Source organism: Typha latifolia, chromosome 4 (assembly GCF_019914945.1).
Source record: "Typha latifolia isolate L0001 chromosome 4, TyphaL0001v2, whole genome shotgun sequence".
Taxonomy (NCBI): domain Eukaryota; kingdom Viridiplantae; phylum Streptophyta; class Magnoliopsida; order Poales; family Typhaceae; genus Typha; species Typha latifolia.
The window spans coordinates 13,559,455-13,580,930 of NC_133089.1; the positions used below are offsets into that span (position 1 = coordinate 13,559,455).

Sequence of the window (21,476 nt, forward strand, 5' to 3'; positions counted from 1 at the left end):
CTAAAATAGAAGGTATAACTGGATCTGTTTCCATTCTAATCAATAGTGAATCTAACTTAAAATACTCTGAGAGAGAAAAACAATTGGCCCATTTTAAATTGAGAATGAATGTAAATCCCACCGTTAGATTTAGAATTTCCAAAATTGAGGGTGTTTTCAGCAAAAAAAAACAAGAACTTTTCTATTTACCCCCCTCCCTCTTAAATTATTTTGTTTCCTTCCATGTAGGCAGACTACAGAAAGTGGAGACTGGTTAAAAAAGGTATGGAATGTTCCTGCTCCCCATTTATTTCCACTTTACCAAATTCCTTCAAAGGAGCTGGTAGACTCCAAGTTAGATTGCAGGAATTCAAAACAACTCTCAGTATAAGAAGCAATTGAAGGCTGCCAAGTAAAAGTTTGAGCGTTATTCCTACATCAACGTGGCAGACGATCGGCGGCCCTCCTCCGAAGTCCGAACCCTAAATATTTTATTTCATATATTAACATATAATTAAGTCCTAATATAACCTTAAAGAAATCCCAAAGCCTCCATTTTTATATTCTCACTCTCTCCGTTCAAGAAAGGTACCTCTCTCTGTCTCTGTCTCTCTCTACCACTCTTCACTTTCACTCTCTTCTCCACTCCCTCTCGGAGGCTAACCATTTGTGTTCAAGCTCTTGAGGAGATGTGGTGGGAGGCGGTGCGTCCAACCGGCCGGGCCGGCGAGGTCTTGGGGCCGGGGGTGAGGTGGGGCCACACATGCAACACCATCGAAAGGGGGAAGTGCCTCTACGTCTTCGGCGGTTACGGCGCCGACAAATGCCAGACCAACGATGTCCATGTCTTCGACACTGGTGAGTGGCTCCGGATTCCACCCTATCAGGGAGTCCTCTTGTTTGTGTGGTTTCCGCTCCAGGTGCCCTTTTCTTTTTGACTCAAGGGAGGTTTTTTATGGAGTTTTCTGGTTAGAGAGGTTTCTTGGGTGGGTATTTTGGTGCATGAGTTGTAGTTCGTTTAATTTTGTTCATCCTTGGATCGTTCATATCGTTGGGAAAGATGGGTATGCGGAATTTTTCTTCTTTTCTTTTCCCTCTCTTTGGGTTTGATTTATTTTGAATCCAGAAGGAAACACATTGGCTTAACATCTTTGCATGCATAAAGAACAACTTCATGTTAATTGAATTATTGCTTGTTAATTGACAAATTTGCTATTTTTTTTTCAGTCTGCTTCAATTTAGACTTGAATTAAATTTTATGCCTTTTCTTAGCATTTCCTAGGTACTTGTTGATATTTGTTTGGCGTTAGGATAGATAGACTTGCTGTCCTGTATTCCCTGTATACAGAGAGGAGAAGCGATAGATGATCCTTGAAGCACATGGTTGTTTATCAGTGTACTTCTTTGTTTATCTTCTTATTTTCCAGAGTTGTAGAGGTGTTTGCAGCATTTTAACCAGGAAAACAGTTATAATCTCTTCTCCAGATCTGAGAAAATAACTATGGATAAAATAGTAAATTTTGATAATATCATCCTTACCGGTGATAGAATAAGAATATCGACAAGTATTTTGTCAGAATTTGGTATCAGTTGCATTATATAGTTTCCAATACCAGAAGTTACTTTATCCTTTTATTATGTGAACTTAAACCTTCATATCAATGCTAAAACATAAGATCAATTAGAACTGCTGTGGCTATAGTTAATTTACATATGGATCTCTTTTGATGACTCAAAGAAAAATATTTTCATGCACATACGGTGTTGGACACTTTCAGGTTTAGGCTGGTAGCAAGATTCTATGTATCTGCATCGGTGGTCGGAGAAAATGATACATACCGACAATATCAGCTGGTTTTAGACTATTTTATAATTTCTTAAATTCTGAAAAAAAGATAGAAAACATAAGAGACTCTTAGAAGTTGAGGAAAATGAAGATGAGAAAATTTAAATTATTTGTATAAGATAATAACAACCGTATACAAAGAGCAAAAATACTAATGGAAATATCGAATTTCGAATGCTTTCAGTAAATACATATGTTCATCGCCATCATCACCTCTACAACAAAGGTGGTAGGAAGCCTTTGTAGATGAGGCTAACAACCACTTTTGCAACAGAAATGAGCATAGGGGTGTTAAGAAAAGGGATAGAGTGAAGGACGAAACATAATAGCAACAAAAAGGAAAGCAGAGAAAAATAAGAAGTAAAATGTGGCATTTAAGACATCAATAGATTAATAATTGATGTCTCAAGTTATATTCAGGTTAGATGCAAATTTTGATACATATAGTCCACATAAAAGAAAAAAAAATCAAAATTTTGCCTACATGACTAATACATCCAATGTTGGGTTGATACAGTCAATACAGAGTCAAAACCAAGGAAAATTAGTTTTAGTCCCGATTTCTGATTAGTAAGGGCTGATACCAATATGTATTGGTATCGACTGATACTTTGAACCATGGTTAGTAGGTGGCGATAAACTCTTTCCTTCTTTAGTTTTGATATTTTAATCTTTTACTAAATGCACGTAATAATACTAAAGTAGTCTCCTATATATATATATATATATATATATACTTTTATGCTGGTCTTTTATTACCCATTTATGTTAGTACATGCGTGTCTAACTTTACATCTTGTTCATATTTGTCTAACTTTGAAATCCAAATATGACAACCCGCCAATCATACTAACACATTGACATGGAAATGCCATAATAATATATGCTATGCATTTTGCAGGCACACAACAATATAATGATAAATAACCGTATAGATGGCAAGTTGGCATTATACACCAAGTAAGAATACTATGCAAAGAGAGTTTGATAGTGTGGACTTTTGACATGTTCCCTCGAGACCGCAATGTGCATCAATAGGCGTTAAGTAAAAATTGGATATACGAAACACTTTGCCCAAATTGCACGAAGTTAAGTGGAGGAAGTGCATAACATGTACTCTGTTTATCCTTCAGCCCCTATATAAACTGAGGCTTTTGTGGTTCTTGCTTGCATGTACAAGAAGTGAATGAACACAGAAATGTCTATTGCTTACTTGTAGGTTGTTCCACTTTGATACTTTGGTTCTTTTGAAGATCTATTGAGAAATTTTTGATTGAGAAAAGAACTTCCTCAGACCAAAATTATTAGTTCCCTGTTCACTTTAACCTTTTCTTTATTCTGGAATACAACCCCTTATTTCAGAATAATAATTAAACATCACAACCACCATATTCTAAAATGTAAATACTATTCATCAAAATTACATATTACACCACACACTAACCTAATTATCAATTTATCATTGATATTCTATCCCATCATTATACTTTAAATCAAATCAAAAGGAATTTATCGTAATTTGATAAAAAAATAAAATATATTCTTTTTTATCTTTTTTTTCATTTTATATCACATTAAAAGTAATTATAACGCTCTTATTCTATAATACAAGTGAATAGAGGAATAGTTATTCCTAGAATAAATATCTTATTTAGGTAATAAAATAGGAATTGTTATTCTTATTTCAACCCTGCTCTACATGTGAATGAGGGTTTAGTGAATGAAATTTCATGAGTTAGCAAAAATGGTAAATAGAACTGATGTTGGATCTTGTGCCTTAAAGACATAATTTATGACAACAATGATTCACCTAAGCAACCTTTTACATGGAAGTTATCACAAAATAATTCTTATTATAATGCGAAACATTATTAAATCTAAGATGCTGAAAGAGGAAAATATTTCTGTTACCATAATCATTAACCGCAGAATACCCTCATCTTAACAGTGTGTGACTGTTTGCGGTTACATGATGTTGCACTTCTCCTTGAAGTTAAGCTTGATATCTTAATTCTTTGCTCCTATATTGTTAAACCTCTCCTATTGCTCTTTCTGAAAATGCATTGAATAATTATAAATTCTCTCTCTTTGCTTTCACCAGTTTTTTGCGCAATCTTAAAATGGTTATGTGCACCTTGCATACTTGGTGCTAGTAAATCATTACAAGAAGCATGATTAAATCGTGTGTATCTTGTAAGGTTTCGGAACTTGTATCGGGATCGAGATCGGTCTTTAGAAAAAATGATACGTATCGGCTGTTAGAAAAAAACGATACATATTGGCTGTATCGGTCATATCAACTGCTCGTATCGGATCAGATTATTTTTAATTATGTAAAATTATAAATATTATTTAAAATACAGAAATTTTTAGAAATTTTTTATAAAAAATAACAGAAAAATAAAAATAAAAATTAGTCACATATGAACTTTAAAAATTAAAGAAAAGAGTCACTTAAGACTATAATAAATTTTGGCTTGAATTAGACAAATTTTTATACTTATAAATTATTATTGCAAAACAACATGAAGAGAGAGGTCTCTTCTCTGTTGTTCTATAGCAGTAAGAAAAGAGGAGTTAAAAAGTGGGTGAGAAAAAAGGAAAAAAATTAAAAAAAAAACTCATCCGAGTTTACTAAAGTGTGGACTAGCCAAAGGGGCTTACCGGAATGGCTACCAAATGAACTCGGTGAAGTGTAAGAGTAAGAGGAGTGTGTGTGAGAGATGGAGAGTAAAAACTAAAAATTTAAAAAGAAAGCAATTAATGACATCAATTGTTAATGTCTCATAGGTTAGATACATTTTAGATTCGACTTGAATCTTAAAAACATTTCAACCGATATTATTGTTTTCAGCCAATACGGCCGAAATTGGCCAATACCAGCTGAAATCAGTCAGATCCGGATCGGCTGATTTTGGGATCCATAGTATCTTACAGTAGCCCATTCAATAAAAGGAAAACCTTTACGGAAGTATGTATAGTGTATCAATCCTGTATCTTAAGTGTCCATATATAGGCTATTTCTGGGAGTTATTTATGCATTAAGATCAATTAAACTTACATTTTGGATAATTAGTTTTTGTTTATCTATGATATATATCTATTTTGTCTAGTGAAGGCCTTTGAAGGAATTTAATGTTTGTGTAATTAAGGTCGGTACAGTCACTATTATCCTTGGATAATTTTATAAATTTATCTTTGCCAATAAAGCAAATTGTTTAGGGACCTTGTAGGCATCATTCAACCATGCAGGCAATAATGATAAATCAAGCTCAAAAGTACACATGGATATTTTGTTTAATTGCAAACTATATACGATTATTAATTTGGGAGTCTGAAAAAAGACACTTCTTCAGAATGGTTGCCAGATTTTTCTATTATGAAGTAATATCTGAAGATCTATCAGATGCCACTGAAAAGGCTGAATGTACTAGATGCATCATCTGCATACCTGAGCTACAAATAATGAGACAGGCAGATGATCTCGGATTAATAGTTATAAATAATTATTTCTTCTATCTGAGAGCTGTTATAAACTTATAATAAATTTCAAGAAGTCAAGTACAAATATGTCATGGATTTACTTAGTTAGAAATCTTCTGCATGAAGGTAAGTGTAGCTACACAGCAATTGGCAGGTTACCAACTAGGACCAGTTGAGAATTTGCAAGAACCAAAGCTGCATTTCCGAGTGACTGATAATTTATCAGGAGATCGGGACTATTAGGAATAATAGAGTAGATTCGCATAATGCCCTACTAGGCAAGTTCTTAGGACAGCTCACCCAGATCAAACCTTAAAGCTGAACTGGCTTGGTTGTTGCCAATGAGACATCTGATCAGTTCTTGCCTTGACATGGTTGAGGGGTTCTATGCATTTACACTCTTTATTTAAGAGGATGTAGTTTCAATTTGTGTAAGACATTGGCTATAAAATTACTGCTGTAAGGAAAATTCTGTTCCCCCTTAAAGTTTTTGCTTTAAGAATATCAACAATCAGAAGATTATAATTAGGTCAATCTCTTTGAATTTGAAGTATTACAGAATCTTCTACTTATGCTATTGGAATCATAGTCCTGTTCATTTCACCTTATTGAACTTAAAAACATGACAATGATAGATCATTTTATTGGACATGCCATATTTTATCCATGCTTCCTGCTTTCCTGTTTTCACTTCCCTTTATATTGGATTTAGCGCTTAACATTCCCTGTGCAATAATTTGTCATTACTGTCTAGATGTAACATGCATGACTTTCTGTTTAGTATTAATTGTTCACGTCAAATTCAAAAGTTGACAAATTTAAGTTCAATTTTTTGATTTCTTGTTGCTTGAATACCTTGTAGTTTAACATTATATCTTAACAAATGGAATGAAATATTAGGTACAAAAGAAAAAATCTAGTTTGTAAGTACATATGTTTTAAATAAATCCACTACCTAAACTTTAACAAACTGTTTCAGAGCACAGATCCTTTGATCCTTGAAAATGATGTATCCTTGTGACCTATTTATGTACTTTGTTTTGCAGAACTTTGGTGTAGAGTATGACACTAGAAGGAAATCATATATATATATATATATATATATATATATATATATATATAGAAACAAAGGATTATTGAGAACATATACCTAAAATTGATTGCATTACCTTGTTCATGCTTTACTTCTTGATTTTTCAGACGGATCCATTTTAAGATCTTTATAAATTGCATATTTTCTTCTTTACAAATCAGAAGACTTGACTTCTAACAAATTAGCTATTGAATTTATTTTTATTTTGAGCTTGATTTTTTTTTTTCTTTCACATAATTGAACACACTATTGGGGCATTTGTTTCCTTTGACAGTGCTGCTTATCTATTTTCTGCCTCAGGTTAGCTAAGTAAGTCACTAGTGCCAGCAGGCATATTTGATGGCTCTGTCAGTTATCATACGGAGTAGGCCAATTCGCTACCTTATATTTTGAGTTGGACTACAATCTATATGTTAAGACTTTTGCAAAAGTTTTAACTCAACTCTATTCTTCCCAATTACGTATAGCTTGAGATTCCTAAAACCTGACGTCAAGGTGAAAAGGTTGACTTTTGACAGTATCTCTCTCTTCACCTTGGGATTGGTTTTTCACAAACCTGAGGCAAAAAATGGGTTTATTTTCTTTTTCAAAATTTAAACATAACATCATTTTCCAACTCTATTTTTATTAAATTTTTTGAACGTTTCTTGTTCAAGCATACTTGTTGAATAAAATATTTTATTTTGATCGCTTCGAAGTCTCTTTTAGAATATTAACTGTTTGCCTCTTCTGTGTATTCTTGGTTTTGTATTTCAGAAACTCTTCTGGTCTCATTTTACTGAGGCATTGATTCTGAGCTTCTTTTGCTTTAGTGTTCCAATTGATGCTTTCATTAACTGAAAAACCATAAGCCTGAGTATTAACAAAGCATTGCCTGCCAGTTACACAGACGTGGAGGAAGCCAATGACAAAGGGTGATCCACCTTGTCCAAGGGATAGCCACAGCTGCACAACTGTGGGGAGCAAGCTATTTGTATTTGGTGGAACAGATGGACAGAAGCCACTCAAAGATTTGCATATTCTAGACACCAGTGAGTAGAGATACTTTTCTAGTTTTGTTTCCTATAACTTCTACCTAGAAATGAAGTTGCATTTCTTCCACTAAAAAGGAAAGTTCTCTTGCTAATATTTGAGTTACCTAGAAATTTGAATATTTGTACCTTGTTGTCAAAATTAGGCCTCTTATTTCATTTCTGTCCTAGTGTTGTCAGAGGAATGATATGATAGCTACCCTCTCTCTATACCACTAGGTTCTAATACTAACTATATCCACAGCAACCAATACATGGATACAACCTATCTTACATGGTAGGGGACCAAATGCACGGGAGGGCCATACTGCTGTACTTGTAGACAGAAGAATTTTCATATTTGGTGGTTGTGGGGAATCTAGCGATACTCATCAAGAAGTATACTACAATGATCTTTTCATGCTGGACACAGGTAACTTTCCTCAATCTTTCCTGTTCTTACTCTATTTTGTATGAAAATATTGAAAAAAGAGATTTTTCAGATTATCTTTTCCTCTATTTAGAACTATAGAGACCTTTTAATTTTTAATTTTAGTCAGTATATTACAGTTTATTAATATCACAATGAATCTAAATATATGCAAGTGATTTCTGTATTTCATCTTGTTTAACGAAGTTTCCAATTCAAGTCTATTAAGTTAGAAGACTTCCCTGTATAATTATTGATTGATGCTTTAGGTATTACGTGCTCAAAGGAAAATAGACCCTCATTTCATTATTATCATCTAATTTTGTCCTATTGGCTTTGTCATACAATTCCTTATATATGTGCGCTGAGGATTGGTGTTGATTGCATAATAGACAACAGGGATCATTCTTTGGTTTGTAATTTGATATAGTTCTTGATGGAATGTGTTCCTTGTCCTATTTTGTATGTAATTTGATTCACATTTTGTCTTTCCTATTGAATTTTAATCATTGTGCAAACTGTTATAGTCTGGACCAAGTCCAAGTCTGAGTTAGCTTGGGCCAGCATGCCGATTGAGTCAGATGTGACAAGCATGTTTATTTGCATTTCAGATTTAATAGTTGCTTATTGTATGAATTGGGTCAATGTGAGGTTCAATCTAAACCTATTTTTGATGGTTTTAGTTGGGTTCTTGCCAAGTTGACTAGTTGCTCTTCAAATTTAATAGTTGCTTATTGTATGAATTGGGTCAATGTGAGGTTCAATCTAAACCTATTTTTGACGGTTTTAATTTGGTTCTTGCCAAGTTGACTAGTTGCTCTAATTGGATTAGCCTCTATATAAGTGTGGAGCGCAATCAGAGTCTTGGGTATGATGTTGAGTATTGATCTAATTAGTCTCTCTCTCTCTCTCTCTCTCTCTCTCTCTCTCTCTCTCTCTCTCTCTTCTCCGACTTCTACCCACTCGTCCTTCCCTACCTCTAGCCATCTCTAATCCCTGTACGACCTTCGTCTTTCTTCTAGTCATTAGCACCCTACCCACATCCACATACCACTACCACCTCCTTGCTGAGCCACCATTACCACCACCATCTCCTTGCTGAGCCACCATCACCATCACCATCACCATCACCATCACCATCACCCTCTACAACCAACCATCATCTTGTTCAAGACTCTCTACCAGCCCCAACCCACAGCCACCATCACCCTATTCTAGCGGCCGTCACTACCACTAGACATAGCCAGTTTGTCAGTCGTGTCCATATCCTAACACCTCCATCCTTGAGTCACCGCCCTAAAATCCTAGCTAGGGTTACCACCCTCTAGGTTGGCCATGCCCCAGCCTCGGATGCGCCCAAGCCGTAGCCAGCCCAGCCCTAGCTCGCTAGAGCAATCCCACGAACCCATTCCAAGGCTTCCTTGTTCTCGGGCGTTGTCCAAGCCCATAACCTTAACCAAATTCTAGCCCACCTCTTACTAAGGTCCAGTTTTGGGGAGACACTTTGAGGCTTGGACTCGCATACCAAGGTCCAAGACATGCCAAAAACCCAAGTTGCAGGCCATCAGCCCAAACTGAGCTCCACTCAGGTTTACCCACCATGTCCATCCCCCTTCCACTAATTCTCCTGAGTCAAGTCTTGCCTTAAGCCTACCTAGGGTCGTTCCACATCCCTTCAACCATGCAGGTCTCACAGACTTTCCACGTATAGATCGAGGCATGCACCTTGGCCTACCTAGGGTTCATCTGCAGTACCCGAGCCTTGTCTGCTATGTTCCTTGAGCCTTGTGCTGCCCCAGGATTCCTTAGGGTCCATCCACTTCCAGTCGGTCATCTTCTACCTCTGGACATACTCCTCACAGCTAGAGATGCACCTGTGACCGCCTTCAGTCCTGCGAGCGTGTCCAGGCCAGATCTGAGCCCAAATTTGCTTCCAGTCTTGGTGTAGCCTAGATTGGATACTCCCAAGCATATGGATCGCATAAAATATACATTACTTTCTTTTACTTCAGATTATAGGAATTTTAGTTGATTTGTCATATTTACATCTATTTACTGAATTAGTGGTACATGTGTTTTATACTTTTATTCTCATTTTGAAGTGGATAAGAAAGTCTTTGAATGGATGCCTTGGAAAGTGTCTGTCTGCTTAGTTACAGTACCTTTGGATGCAATGGAAAACCTTTTCCTTCTTTGCAGAGCAACTAATCTGGAAACATGTTGTGACATCCGGGAACCCACCTTCAGGCCGTGATAGCCATAGTTGCTCTTCATGGAAGAACAAACTTATAGTGATTGGTGGTGAGGATTCTTCAGACTGTTATTTATCTGATGTTCACATACTGGATACAGGTATGTCAGTTATAGAATGACATGCATTGCAACTTACTTTAGTTTCAGAGACCTAAGAAAATCAGCTTGCACTTTGATGGCACATTAGTTACATCATTAATTTTGGTAAAAAAAGGTGAAAATGCCAAAATGGAAATACTTTCACATGATGTCTACTAGATTTATTGCTTTCCTGCTCAAGAAGTTATTATAAATTTTCAATGTCATTTTCAACTTTAAATTGGGATCTTTTAATCCAATTCAGAAATTGTCAGGGGAATTACGAGAAAAACAGGTTGTATAAATTGATACTCAACCCAGTGAATGTAATATTGCATAAATATGTAGGTGTTTATTTTCTGTGCTTGTTGATTATCTAGGTAATACATTATAATAGTTGATTTTACATGCAAATCTGATGCAACTAGATTTTTGTTAACAGAAACTCTTGCTTGGGAGAAAATGAGCACTACAGGACAAGCGTTTCCACCCCGTGCTGGGCACACTACTTTGACCCTCGGAAGTAATTTGTTTGTATTTGGGGGTTTCAGAGATGATAGAAACCTTTATGATGACCTTCATGTACTAAATGTTGGTAAGAAATTTCTTGTGTATGTATATTTTATAAATTTTGCAATTTGATTCTCTATTTGAACAGTCCCATGAAGTTACTTCCGAGTCACTTTTTAAAAGATTAAAAGAAATATGAACTATGACAAACAGTGTATTGGAAAGTGGAATTGGTGGCCACCTTGCGAGGGCATACCATGGGCTACCCGACATACCATGAATGCGGCCTATCTATGTGGTTGGGCTGCATTGGCATTGACAGCTCATTGGGCTCTCTTGGCAGATTGGGTGCGTTGGTTTTGGGGTTTGAGTTTAGAAGTTTGAAAAGGGAAAAAAAAACTTGATCACTCACCAAATCAAAATCCCTAATCCTTCTTCCTCTTCGATTCTCTCGTGCAACACCGCCAGTGGTGATATCGCGGGTGACAGTGCTGGTGGTAGGTGAGACGGCAACACAGAAAAGTCTTGAACTCCGGCGCAGATCACTTTGTCTTCCTTGTTGTCATTCTCTTCCTTTCCCCTTCTTTTCACAGCCCAGGGCAAGGTTCTTCTCTTCGACCTACTCTCTCTCCTCATTGATATTGTTCTCTAATTGTTAGCTCCTTTTCATCCCCTTCTCCACCTCCCTTAATTATGTATCAGATGAGATCATGAGATGATTATTCATTTGTCTCTACTCTCTAGAAGCTTCCTGAGATGGAATTGAGAGAAAGGTTAAATAGGAGTGTGCTAGTCATAAAATTACATACAGCAAAAGGACTAAGCTCATGTTAAATTAACTTGCAGATTTTCTACCTGCAATGAAATGGTTTTGGTTAAAGAGAATTTTTTTTGCTTCAGCTTATCTTTTTGCTACTGTAATGAGATAGTATTTGTTACTACTTTTATACATAAACTTGTTTATTACTAATAGAATTTTATATATACTATCTATAATATATATTATAAATTACATATAATTATTATATACCAAAAATGCTAGATCTTATAGGTGTCTGTATACTGCCTATGCGTTATGCGATGGGGTGACCGCCCACTTACCTAGACACTTTTCAACATTGATGACAAATTTGTGGAAGAGGGATTCGGGAGCTGAGCATTAATGTTTCCAGGCTGAATATTTTATCTTTTTCTATTTTATACTCAAAGGATTCTCCTGAATTTGCAAAGTGAAGAGTCTAATCAGGGAAATTATTTACTGCAAAATTAGCATTTGAGAGACAAATATTTCTAATTTAGGTTCTAGCTTGGTATTGAAAGATCTTTTCTTTTATAAGTTTGATATATTTATGGAAAGTTAAACTGGTAGACAATATGACTGAGGATGAAAAATAGGGGCTTATGACCAACATTTGTCAGTACTTCTAATTCTGCAGAAGTGCTATTTGTGTTTAAGTTAACTTTCTCTACAGTTATTGGTTTGCCTTTGCCAATGGACATTTTTTCAGCATAGAGAAGTTTATGAAGTTTGATTTGGCAGTGCAGTTTTTATTAATATACAATGACATATAGTGTTGAGATGCATATATCATATTATACTACTATGCCATTCTAAGATTTTGGATGTATTTAATATTTATGACTTATTTCTATCACATAATGTGGTTTAAGATTATTGAAGTGCAACATCGGAAGACTAATTAAACTCATTTCTGGAGTTTTAGCTAATATTGCATTGATAATGAACACTTGCATTCAATCGAACAATTTCAAGAATTTAGATACAGATGCCCTATACATAAATGATTAGAACTCAATTGAAACTGCACAATATTCCAATATTTTTTATTTGACAATGAGGACTGGTAAGGAACTCCATTCTTTTGGGGTGCATTTGTGATCACCCTCAATTTCCTTTTTTTTCTGTTTTTATTTACAAAATCAAAGAATCCAAGTTAGAAGACATGTTGTCTTGCCTGCAAGAAGGAAGAAAACAATCAACATATTTGTACATGTTTTATTTCTTCAAGTATGGTTCTAATTCAAACTTTAGTGTGCTTGTATTATATATTTATCAATTTATGTATGGATGGATGGATGGATGGACCTAGGAGAGTTTAAGTGTCACCAAGTCAACTTTGGTCTACCTAGAAGGAAACCAAATTGAACTAGGATACACTTGTTCAATTCTTATGCTTTATGCAATCATTCTCCCGTTATTTTGTTGATAATTTTCTCTAGTGCATTTAATATGGTACTGATACTTTTGTAGGTAATATTTTTGGTTGCTTGGATTGATGTGTCTAGTTTCATTGTACATAAGAAAGCTTAAATAGTTTTAAACATGCAGAGAAACGTACTTGGAACAACATTGCTCCTGTGAATTGGGGACCTTCTGCTCGTTTTTCAGTAGCTGGTGACTGCTTGGATGAACAAAAGGGCATACTTGTCTTAATAGGTGGATGCAATCAGTCTCTTGAGGCACTTGATGACATTTATTATTTGCATACAGGTTTGGCTACACACATAATGACTGACTAGGCTACTTGCTGTTTCAAATTCCATTTCTGTTCTTTTCGTTTTTTTTACAAGGGTAAATCAATTGATAGCATGTGCAGTCACTTTCTATATTTGTAATCCGTTTCCTGTTTGATCCCCTCTTCTCCATTCTTTTCTTTTAGCTTAAGTCATCTTTCCTTTTAATATGACTGTTATCTTGAATCTATTTCCAGATATGCCGATGACAAATGGACTACTTGCACAAAGGAAAGAGAGATCCATTAAGAGAGAACTGAAGAGAAAGTGTCAAGAAGAATATGCTCCAAGGGAAAGATCTGAGAAAATTAATGATGTAACTGGACTTCGGGTTGCCGCTGATCCAATCCAGTCTGAGTATATGCAGCAATCGAGTCAGGCAGGTATTACCAGATTCAGACCAAAGTTTCACATCAATAACTGCTTGTTATTTTACATCTTTTAATAATGTTGATAAAAGGATCATGTGCATAATTTAGTATATTGCCAAAGCATCCAAGTAGAATAATGTCACTTGAGCCATCAGCCTAGAAAGCTTTTCCTAGTCTGTCACATATCAGTGTGCAGTTTCATATTACGCCAACTCTAAACTTTATACACTTGCATAAAAAATTGCCTTATATTACAGAAACTAAGGGATATCCATGATGATCAGAATGCCAACTCAAATTGCAATAAACTCACCAGATATTATGAATTTAATGAGGAGAAATGCTGTACTGGTACATGGGTATGTTATCTAAGAGTCATTCATGGACTTTTACCTTGGTTTTAAAATCTGAGACTCTAAATATTATTCCAAGATATCTTAATTGGACAAATTTGAAGCAATTGCATCTTCATTTGTTCCTTTTGATGAATACTCGAAAATCCACTTAATAAAATTACGAATATTTAATATAAATTAAATAAAATATAAAATTCAATAAAAGAGGTTCAAGAATCAGTTTTCTTCGAGTGAGTTAGCAGAAATTTGTCTAATTTGTGATCACTTGTGAAGGATCATGCAGGTCCCTTTGGGTTAATGTCAAACAAATTCTCTGGATTTCAAATGTAACTTTTTCTTAGGGAGTATCTTAAGTCCAGAAACAAATATTTAAAAAATAAGGTAGATATTTAAAATGATTGCTAATTGAAGGGTGATCAATTAGATCCTTTTAGAGATCATGCGAATATATCTACTGATAGAAATATAAGGTAAGTCAAAGATATAGGATCCTTTGAACCCTTATACTCAATATGGTTGAGAAGACACCATTTTGGATCATGTCAAGGCGTGCTAGTTATTTGGAATTTTGCTATCAGCTAGGCCAAGCATGCTGAGTAATGGCACATCCGTATAGACATTACATGATAGTTTTGCTTAATGTTTCAAGTATCGGGATCAGAATCAGAATCAGCCATCTAAAAAAACGATACATATCGACGGTATTGACTATCTGTATCGACCTGTATTTTAAAAATATAGAAAATAATAAAAGTTTTAGAAAAAATAATAATGTATAAATATAAATTATTCATATATGAATTCTAATAAATAAGAACAAAAATAAAAATACTATTTTCTTAATCTCAATCTTTCTCTCCCTTTCTAGTTTCTACCACTCATGCACTCTCTCTCTATCCCCTCTTACAATTATTATTTTTTTAACTCTCTTCCACTAGCTCTCTCCCGTCTCTTCTTTATCTCCATTCTCACTCACTCTCATATTAAAAAAAAAAACTCCCTCTCCATTTCCCTCCTCCGCTCTCTCTCCCACACACTCTCATCTTCCTCTCCTACTCTCTATCTCTCTTAAGCGATTCTTCTCCGATGTAATTTCAGTTTCCATCAATGTCCATTGAACTCTTCTTCGTTGACCTATGGCGAACTCCTCCGACATAGATCCGGCTCCATTGACCTTAGATATATAATTTTTTCTTTTATTCTCCCTCTCTCTCCCCTATGAGCTCCCTACCCTCTATCTTTCTTTTCTCTCTTTCTCCCTTTCTTTTTTGCTATCCTCCTCTCGTTCTCCCTTTCTCTCTGTCGATTCAGTTCGTTCGGACCGATACCCCATCGAAACTAGTCAATAAACTAGTTTCTGGGTGGGATTGGGACTGGCTGAAATTGGGAACCATGGTTCTGCTTAATGACTGCTAATCACAAATGTGAAGTAACTAATGCTTTTTCTCATTACTCAGCTTGTTGCATGACCAATCTATCTAATAAATCAGCTAATATCCTGACTTAGTGCTTCTGAAGATAGCATTTATGCAAAAACTAGAGATCAAAAGACCAATTCAGAAAAAGGAACTTATTGAATATGGCTACCTCTCTACAAATTGATTGAAAAACCAGTTCAATTTGGATCTGAAGTTTCACAGTAGTTTCTCACTTTCTTGGATCTCTCATCTTCCCTTTTTCTCTTTTAACTTTCCCTTTTTTTTTATTACTCTAAAGAGAAAAGTAGCTAATATCTTTATGGCATTTAATAAAAATAATATCTCAGCAGAATGGTCATCCTTCTATTCTATTGCTAAAACATGGTTTTTTCTTAGAGTGCATTAAATTAGACGAGTTTTGATATGCTTCGGTACTAAATGTTATGTAATGTTTAAAATTCTATATAGGTGTATAAGTTCAAACCACTAGTGTCATAAGGCCTACATCATAGATTCCTTCCACTTTAAAGTTTATAATAGTTATAATAATATGTCCATTTAACAACTTTTTCTTGCAGAAAAGAACTTGAAATTCAGTAATAAGATTCTGGAATCCACATGGCTTCCTGCTGAAATTTTCACATGCATTGGTTGACCATAGATTGCTTCTGTCGAGTATGTCTGTGACAATTTTGTTCTTGCCTCATGGATTGGTGACAATATACTCGATTTGCAGATGCAACTGTTCAAATATACATGCTAAAATTTTGAATAATATCTTCTATAGTTGCTTTTGATAATTATATTTTGAACTCTCCTGAGTAGCTTTGGTTATACTGAGGTAGATTCTGTACAGCCAGCAATAAGAATAAGAATGCCTTTGTATATTCTCTGCAAAAAACTCTGTCTACATACTGTGCTAATGTTGAATGGAATATCCTATGATGCTAATAATTGACATGTCTTTTGATGAGCTCCATGAATATCTAAAGGAGAATCATTTCGTAAACGGAATTTAACTTTTAGAACCTACAAAATTATTTTTATAAGAGTGAGAGAATCTATAGAGTTTCATCGCTACAGGATTTCACATAGAAAGTATTAATATCTAGCTAAGAGCTTTAATATCCTGCAGGTACAAATATACATGACCCTAAGCCTCCCAAAAGCATCGAATTTGAAGCTAGAATTACAAATGCAAATCATCATGGCTTTACAATTGAAACAATTATTGATGGAAAAGTGCTTCATGGCATGCTATTCTCTGGCACCTCAATAAGTCAAGACAGTGATGCTTACCCCAACAAGTAAGTGAAAATATTGTTTTCCATGAGAGTATTCTGTTCTAACAATTTTTCATATAATGCTCAACATTCAGGAGGATAGCATCAGAAACTCGATATTGTAAACGAAAAATCCACCAACCTGTTTTTACAGAGAATACAACTGTCCGCATGGAAAAAAAGAGCTCAGCTCACAGAGTAACCTATGCTCATCACAAGGGATTAACTCCACAACAGATACCTATTAAGTCTCTTGCTTTTGACTCAGCCATTTCAACTTGTGACACAAGTGCTGATCAACCAATTATGGTGAGCTTACATGATTTTAATGCAGTTTCTTGTTCTTACCACCATTAGATTCATTAGCCACTTGCAAAAAGACTTGCAAACATGAAGAAACAGAACCAGAAATTGAATAGTATCCACTTATTTTTCACATTGGACCTCCATTGCAAAGCCATAGATGATAAACATAATCCTTTATATGATGTCCGGGATCTACATTTTTGGTAAGAATATGGACATATTTTGTATACCACGTGAAAGTGATAGTAGGTGGTATGAATATCGATATGAGATATAGATTTTATATGGATATGCCGATACGAAAAATCTTAAGAAAATAGGATATGATACATCTAGATATGTAGCCCATATATATATAGAACATATATGAATTAAAGAACTTCTGGACTTTCGTTTTCTTAATTAATTCTATATTATTTTTGTGTATGATAGTTTACATAAGGAGATCTTCAATTAAATTATTGAAAGAGTAACAAAGAACTAAATTACATAGTAATAAACCAGCAAACTGTAAATTAAAAGAAAATGACCATTGTAACATGATTTTCTAATATAGATCATAAAATTAACAAGCAAAACAATCTTATTCACAAAAAGAAACCTTCTAGATACTATAATAAATGAAAGGTGATAGTCTCCTTTAATTTGGCTTCTACTGAGAGGAATCTTGAAAGTATCTAAAAAGTATTTAAGAAGTATCCGAAAAGTATCCACAATATTAATTTCATTTTTTTTAATTTGGATACTTTAAGGAAGTATTTGATATGTATCCTGAAGTATCCAACGACAATCATACTTGATAGGCTGATACAGTATTTGATATGGATACAAGAAGAGTATAGAAGTATTTGTGTTTCCATAGCTGTTAATTTCATCTTCCAATGTTGACAAGAGTTATGAAATAGCAATTACTTTCATGTTATTTGTCATAAGTAAAAGCATCCCAATGCATAAGACTCTCATCAGCACTGGGTTTGTGAAGGTAAAATATATGCAGCACTATCCAATTACCAAAGAGGTATTTTCATGATTTGAACGTAAGGTACTTGGCTGAGAAGGGGAAATCTTATCTACCACGCACTCACACCATGCAAAGCCCATAGTAGTTTATCAGAAAGTGTGTTTACAGTAATAGTGCAACAAGATTCTGTTCTTAGCAATTAATTAATCATTTTGTTATGTTGCTTGTGGTAACCATGAGTTTGTCAAGTGAATAGACTTCAGATTCACTTGCCAGTGCCACTTTTATGCAGAGGATACTTTCAGAATGTAGTCTGAAAAGTTGATTAATGTTGCAACACTGTTTGCACTCATTTAGGAGTTGGGAAGAATTACCTTAGATGGTTTGATCCTGTGGAGAACAGAGATGGTCTCCACTTAGGGGCTTGGCTTTCAAGTTGTCAGTCCTCGAAAGTGAAGGTATCAATGAGAGGTACAAGAAATATATTTGATGTACTGAGATGCGCTTGGTGGAATTGAAAGGTGAAGAAAACATGAACCAAACCAACTAGAGATGGTGATGCTAGTAGTTTTCATATCAACCATTGTTTCTGACAATTGATAAACTGGACTCCACAAATGTAAACCTCATTTGTCAATGCCAGCGGATGAGAGCACAGAAACTAATCCCTAATTTTACTTGCAGCCAGAGGGAAAGTTGGAATCATCAACAGTGCCAGATCAAGATCAAAACGTCAAACCAGTGCTGAACTGTCCAAAGGAACTGAGTGGCCAAATCCGATGTGAGAATGCATCTGCTTCAGCTAGAGAAACACAACCTTTATTAGCAAGTCCAGGTATGAACTACGAAATTCATTTTATCCCCGTACCTTCTGTGATACTATGGTTTTATTGCCATTAGTGACATGCATGCAAAATGGAATTATTACTGCGGTTTTATTGCCATTAGTGACATTCATGCAAAATGGAATTGAAAGAGAAATAATCAAAGAAAAAAAATGTTATGTTCCTCTTGAAGAAAATTGACAATCTTCTCTGAAAGAGAAAAAAGGACCAGCTGGAAGAAAGACCGTAGAGATACACACTTTCATATTAGATCAGGTATTTGGGAGAGTATAAACATAACTTGTTGGATACAATTTGGATAAATGAAGATGGAGTAACAGAAGCAAACTGAATTTTCTTTTTAAGGTCAACTTCTCTTTTGGTCTTTCCAGAACTAATCTTAAGTAAATTTCAGTTACCGTTCATAAAGTAATTACCAATGAAAAACTAGTAGTCATCTAAAGTATGCACCCATTTAGTATTGATGTGCTGTGATTATCATTAATACATAAATGGTATTCCATCCTTCAAATCCATGCCATGAATCTCACCCAAAAACTCTGGTTGGTTGATGATGTTCCAGCCTAATGATCTTTTCTAGTGGATTCATGAGTCCTCGACCAAATTTGATTTTTTATTATTATTCAAGGTAAGCAGTGTTACTCTCTTGTAAAGTAGGAGTAACCTTTCATGCTTATTTTTGTTTGGGAATGTCTTAATTGTATGCTATATTTTGCAACTGCAACTTGGGCTTCTTGGACCAGGTTAAAGGCTTGTCACAGTTTGTTCTATCTTTTGAAACCCCTGACACAAGACGGGTTTGATCCAGCTATGTCAAGTGGATAAAATTGACTTTAGGTGTCAAACTGTCAATCCGAAAGCATAACTAACATATTAGATCTAGAAACAATAGATAGATAAAAAAACTTCTAAGTAATTAAGAAAATCTTTGAGCTAAAAAAATAACTAAAATCTGATTGAGATTTCTTAATTGCCAATTGATCCAAATTCAAGGCGTAAAGAATATCCTAACTCAACAAGGCAGATTGAGTCTATAAAATTCAGGTTGAATGTAATAAAATTGCACTCCTGCTTTACTGTGAGTGATAATAACTAAGATGGCTCTAAATGGGAGTTTAGATTACTCAACTTGATGCTCAGGGTAGGCTGAGTTAAAGAAATAAGTTGCAAGATTATTTTGAGAGCTACAATGATAAAGAGAATAAACAGATCCATCATTGGCTGATGGCCCCTCCATTTTTGGTTGAGCTCAGGAAAGAGGCTTTTAAGATGATTGCATAATACCCACGTGATGTTAGTAGACATCTTACTGCAACTTAGACCAGTTTGTGCACAAACCTAATCCCTAATGGTGGACCTGAAGGTCCACTGAGAATCTTGATTTTAGAAATGCTTCAAATCAAACAGAAGTATGATGGTAAAAAAGTTCGGCCCGAGAAGTCAAATGGAAATATGCAATGCAAATTAATGTCTTATGTTAATCTGCATCGGAAACCTTTCATATGTCATTTATATTTTATCTTCTAGCAGTAGAATGGAAAAAGACATGCATGGAACCCTCTCGTGTGTTAATATCTGCTGAAGCTAACTTGGACATAAGACACGGATGTCATATGTCAAGGTGTTATGCAGACAGAATCCATTTTGAACAAAGTTGAAATAGGTTGGTAATATAAATAACTATTTCTCTATGTTCTGTAGAATCCTTTCTCAATCTTAGTATAAATGTTAAATCCTTATAGATTTAATGTTATTGAGAAAGGATTTCATGATCTGTAGTATCTAAAGAGCATCACTTACTCTTCAAGAAGGTCTGGCAATATGTTGGTTATCCATGTTTGAGCAAATGTGACATTCTCGCGTTTACATTTTTTGTTCTTTTTCAGTATTTATATATACCTTTTTCGTCTTCAGGTCTGGAGATTAAAGTGCAGCCCTACTCAAGCAACGGACCTACCGAAGTACCAAGGTGAGATGGGGAAAGCCTAAAAATAGATAATGAGAGCCCTTTTGTTAGCCTCTTGAAATGGGAACCATCCTGTGCAGCTGGCCCAGATCCTTCCAAATGATGAAGGTGATTTTGTTTTTATATCATGTTGTATATTTTCTTCTTTGTAACAGTGAAACTATAAACAGTTAAATTAAATAGTTTAGGATATAGAGAACAGCTATATAACAAATGCATCAGTTTACCAGTGCTTAAAAAGTGTTACAGATTAAAGTAACCTTATCGACTGTACAGTTTCTCGTGTGCTAGGGATTGCTTCCATTCTTCCTGCTGACCTTGGGATTTTTATTCTCCTATTTTCTGATCTCAAGCTGGTGGGACGTGAGTTCTTTTTTTTGTTTTTCTGTGGGCAAAATTTTATTTGCAGATAGTTTAGGTGATTGGGCCCGGTGAAGATTTGATCGCTAAAGATCTCAGGGCATGAGTAGGAGATATCTAGCAGTTATATGAATAGATCCATGCACCAGTCTGATGAAAGATGTGAATAGGAATTATTTATCGAGAAATTATTTGCAGCAGGAAGATCAGTTATAGATTACACCTAAACAGTTAGCTTACACCTAAACAATTAACTTTTGATGAATTGGAGACTTTCAGCTATTGAAAATGGCTTGCACTCACTAAGAAACAGACTACTCCCGAGTAATCCATGGATGAGCTTGGAGAAGGCAAAGAGTTTCAAATGGGTACGCTTTTCACATCACAGATAAT

The 21,476-nt window shown here is 35.0% G+C and overlaps 1 protein-coding gene across 1 annotated transcript; it reads left to right on the forward strand.

Moving 5' to 3' along the window:
- The first annotated feature begins 657 nt into the window (after positions 1 to 657).
- LOC140785945 (uncharacterized) lies at positions 658 to 20,978 on the forward strand. The gene is made up of 11 exons (XM_073134070.1): positions 658 to 837; positions 7,283 to 7,432; positions 7,677 to 7,844; positions 10,041 to 10,193; positions 10,615 to 10,767; positions 13,033 to 13,194; positions 13,415 to 13,600; positions 16,498 to 16,669; positions 16,741 to 16,954; positions 18,597 to 18,747; positions 20,672 to 20,978. Exons 1-11 carry the CDS (start codon positions 669 to 671, stop codon positions 20,728 to 20,730), a joined length of 1,737 nt encoding a protein of 578 aa, XP_072990171.1. The 5' UTR covers positions 658 to 668; the 3' UTR covers positions 20,731 to 20,978.
- Positions 20,979 to 21,476: the final 498 nt, after the last annotated feature.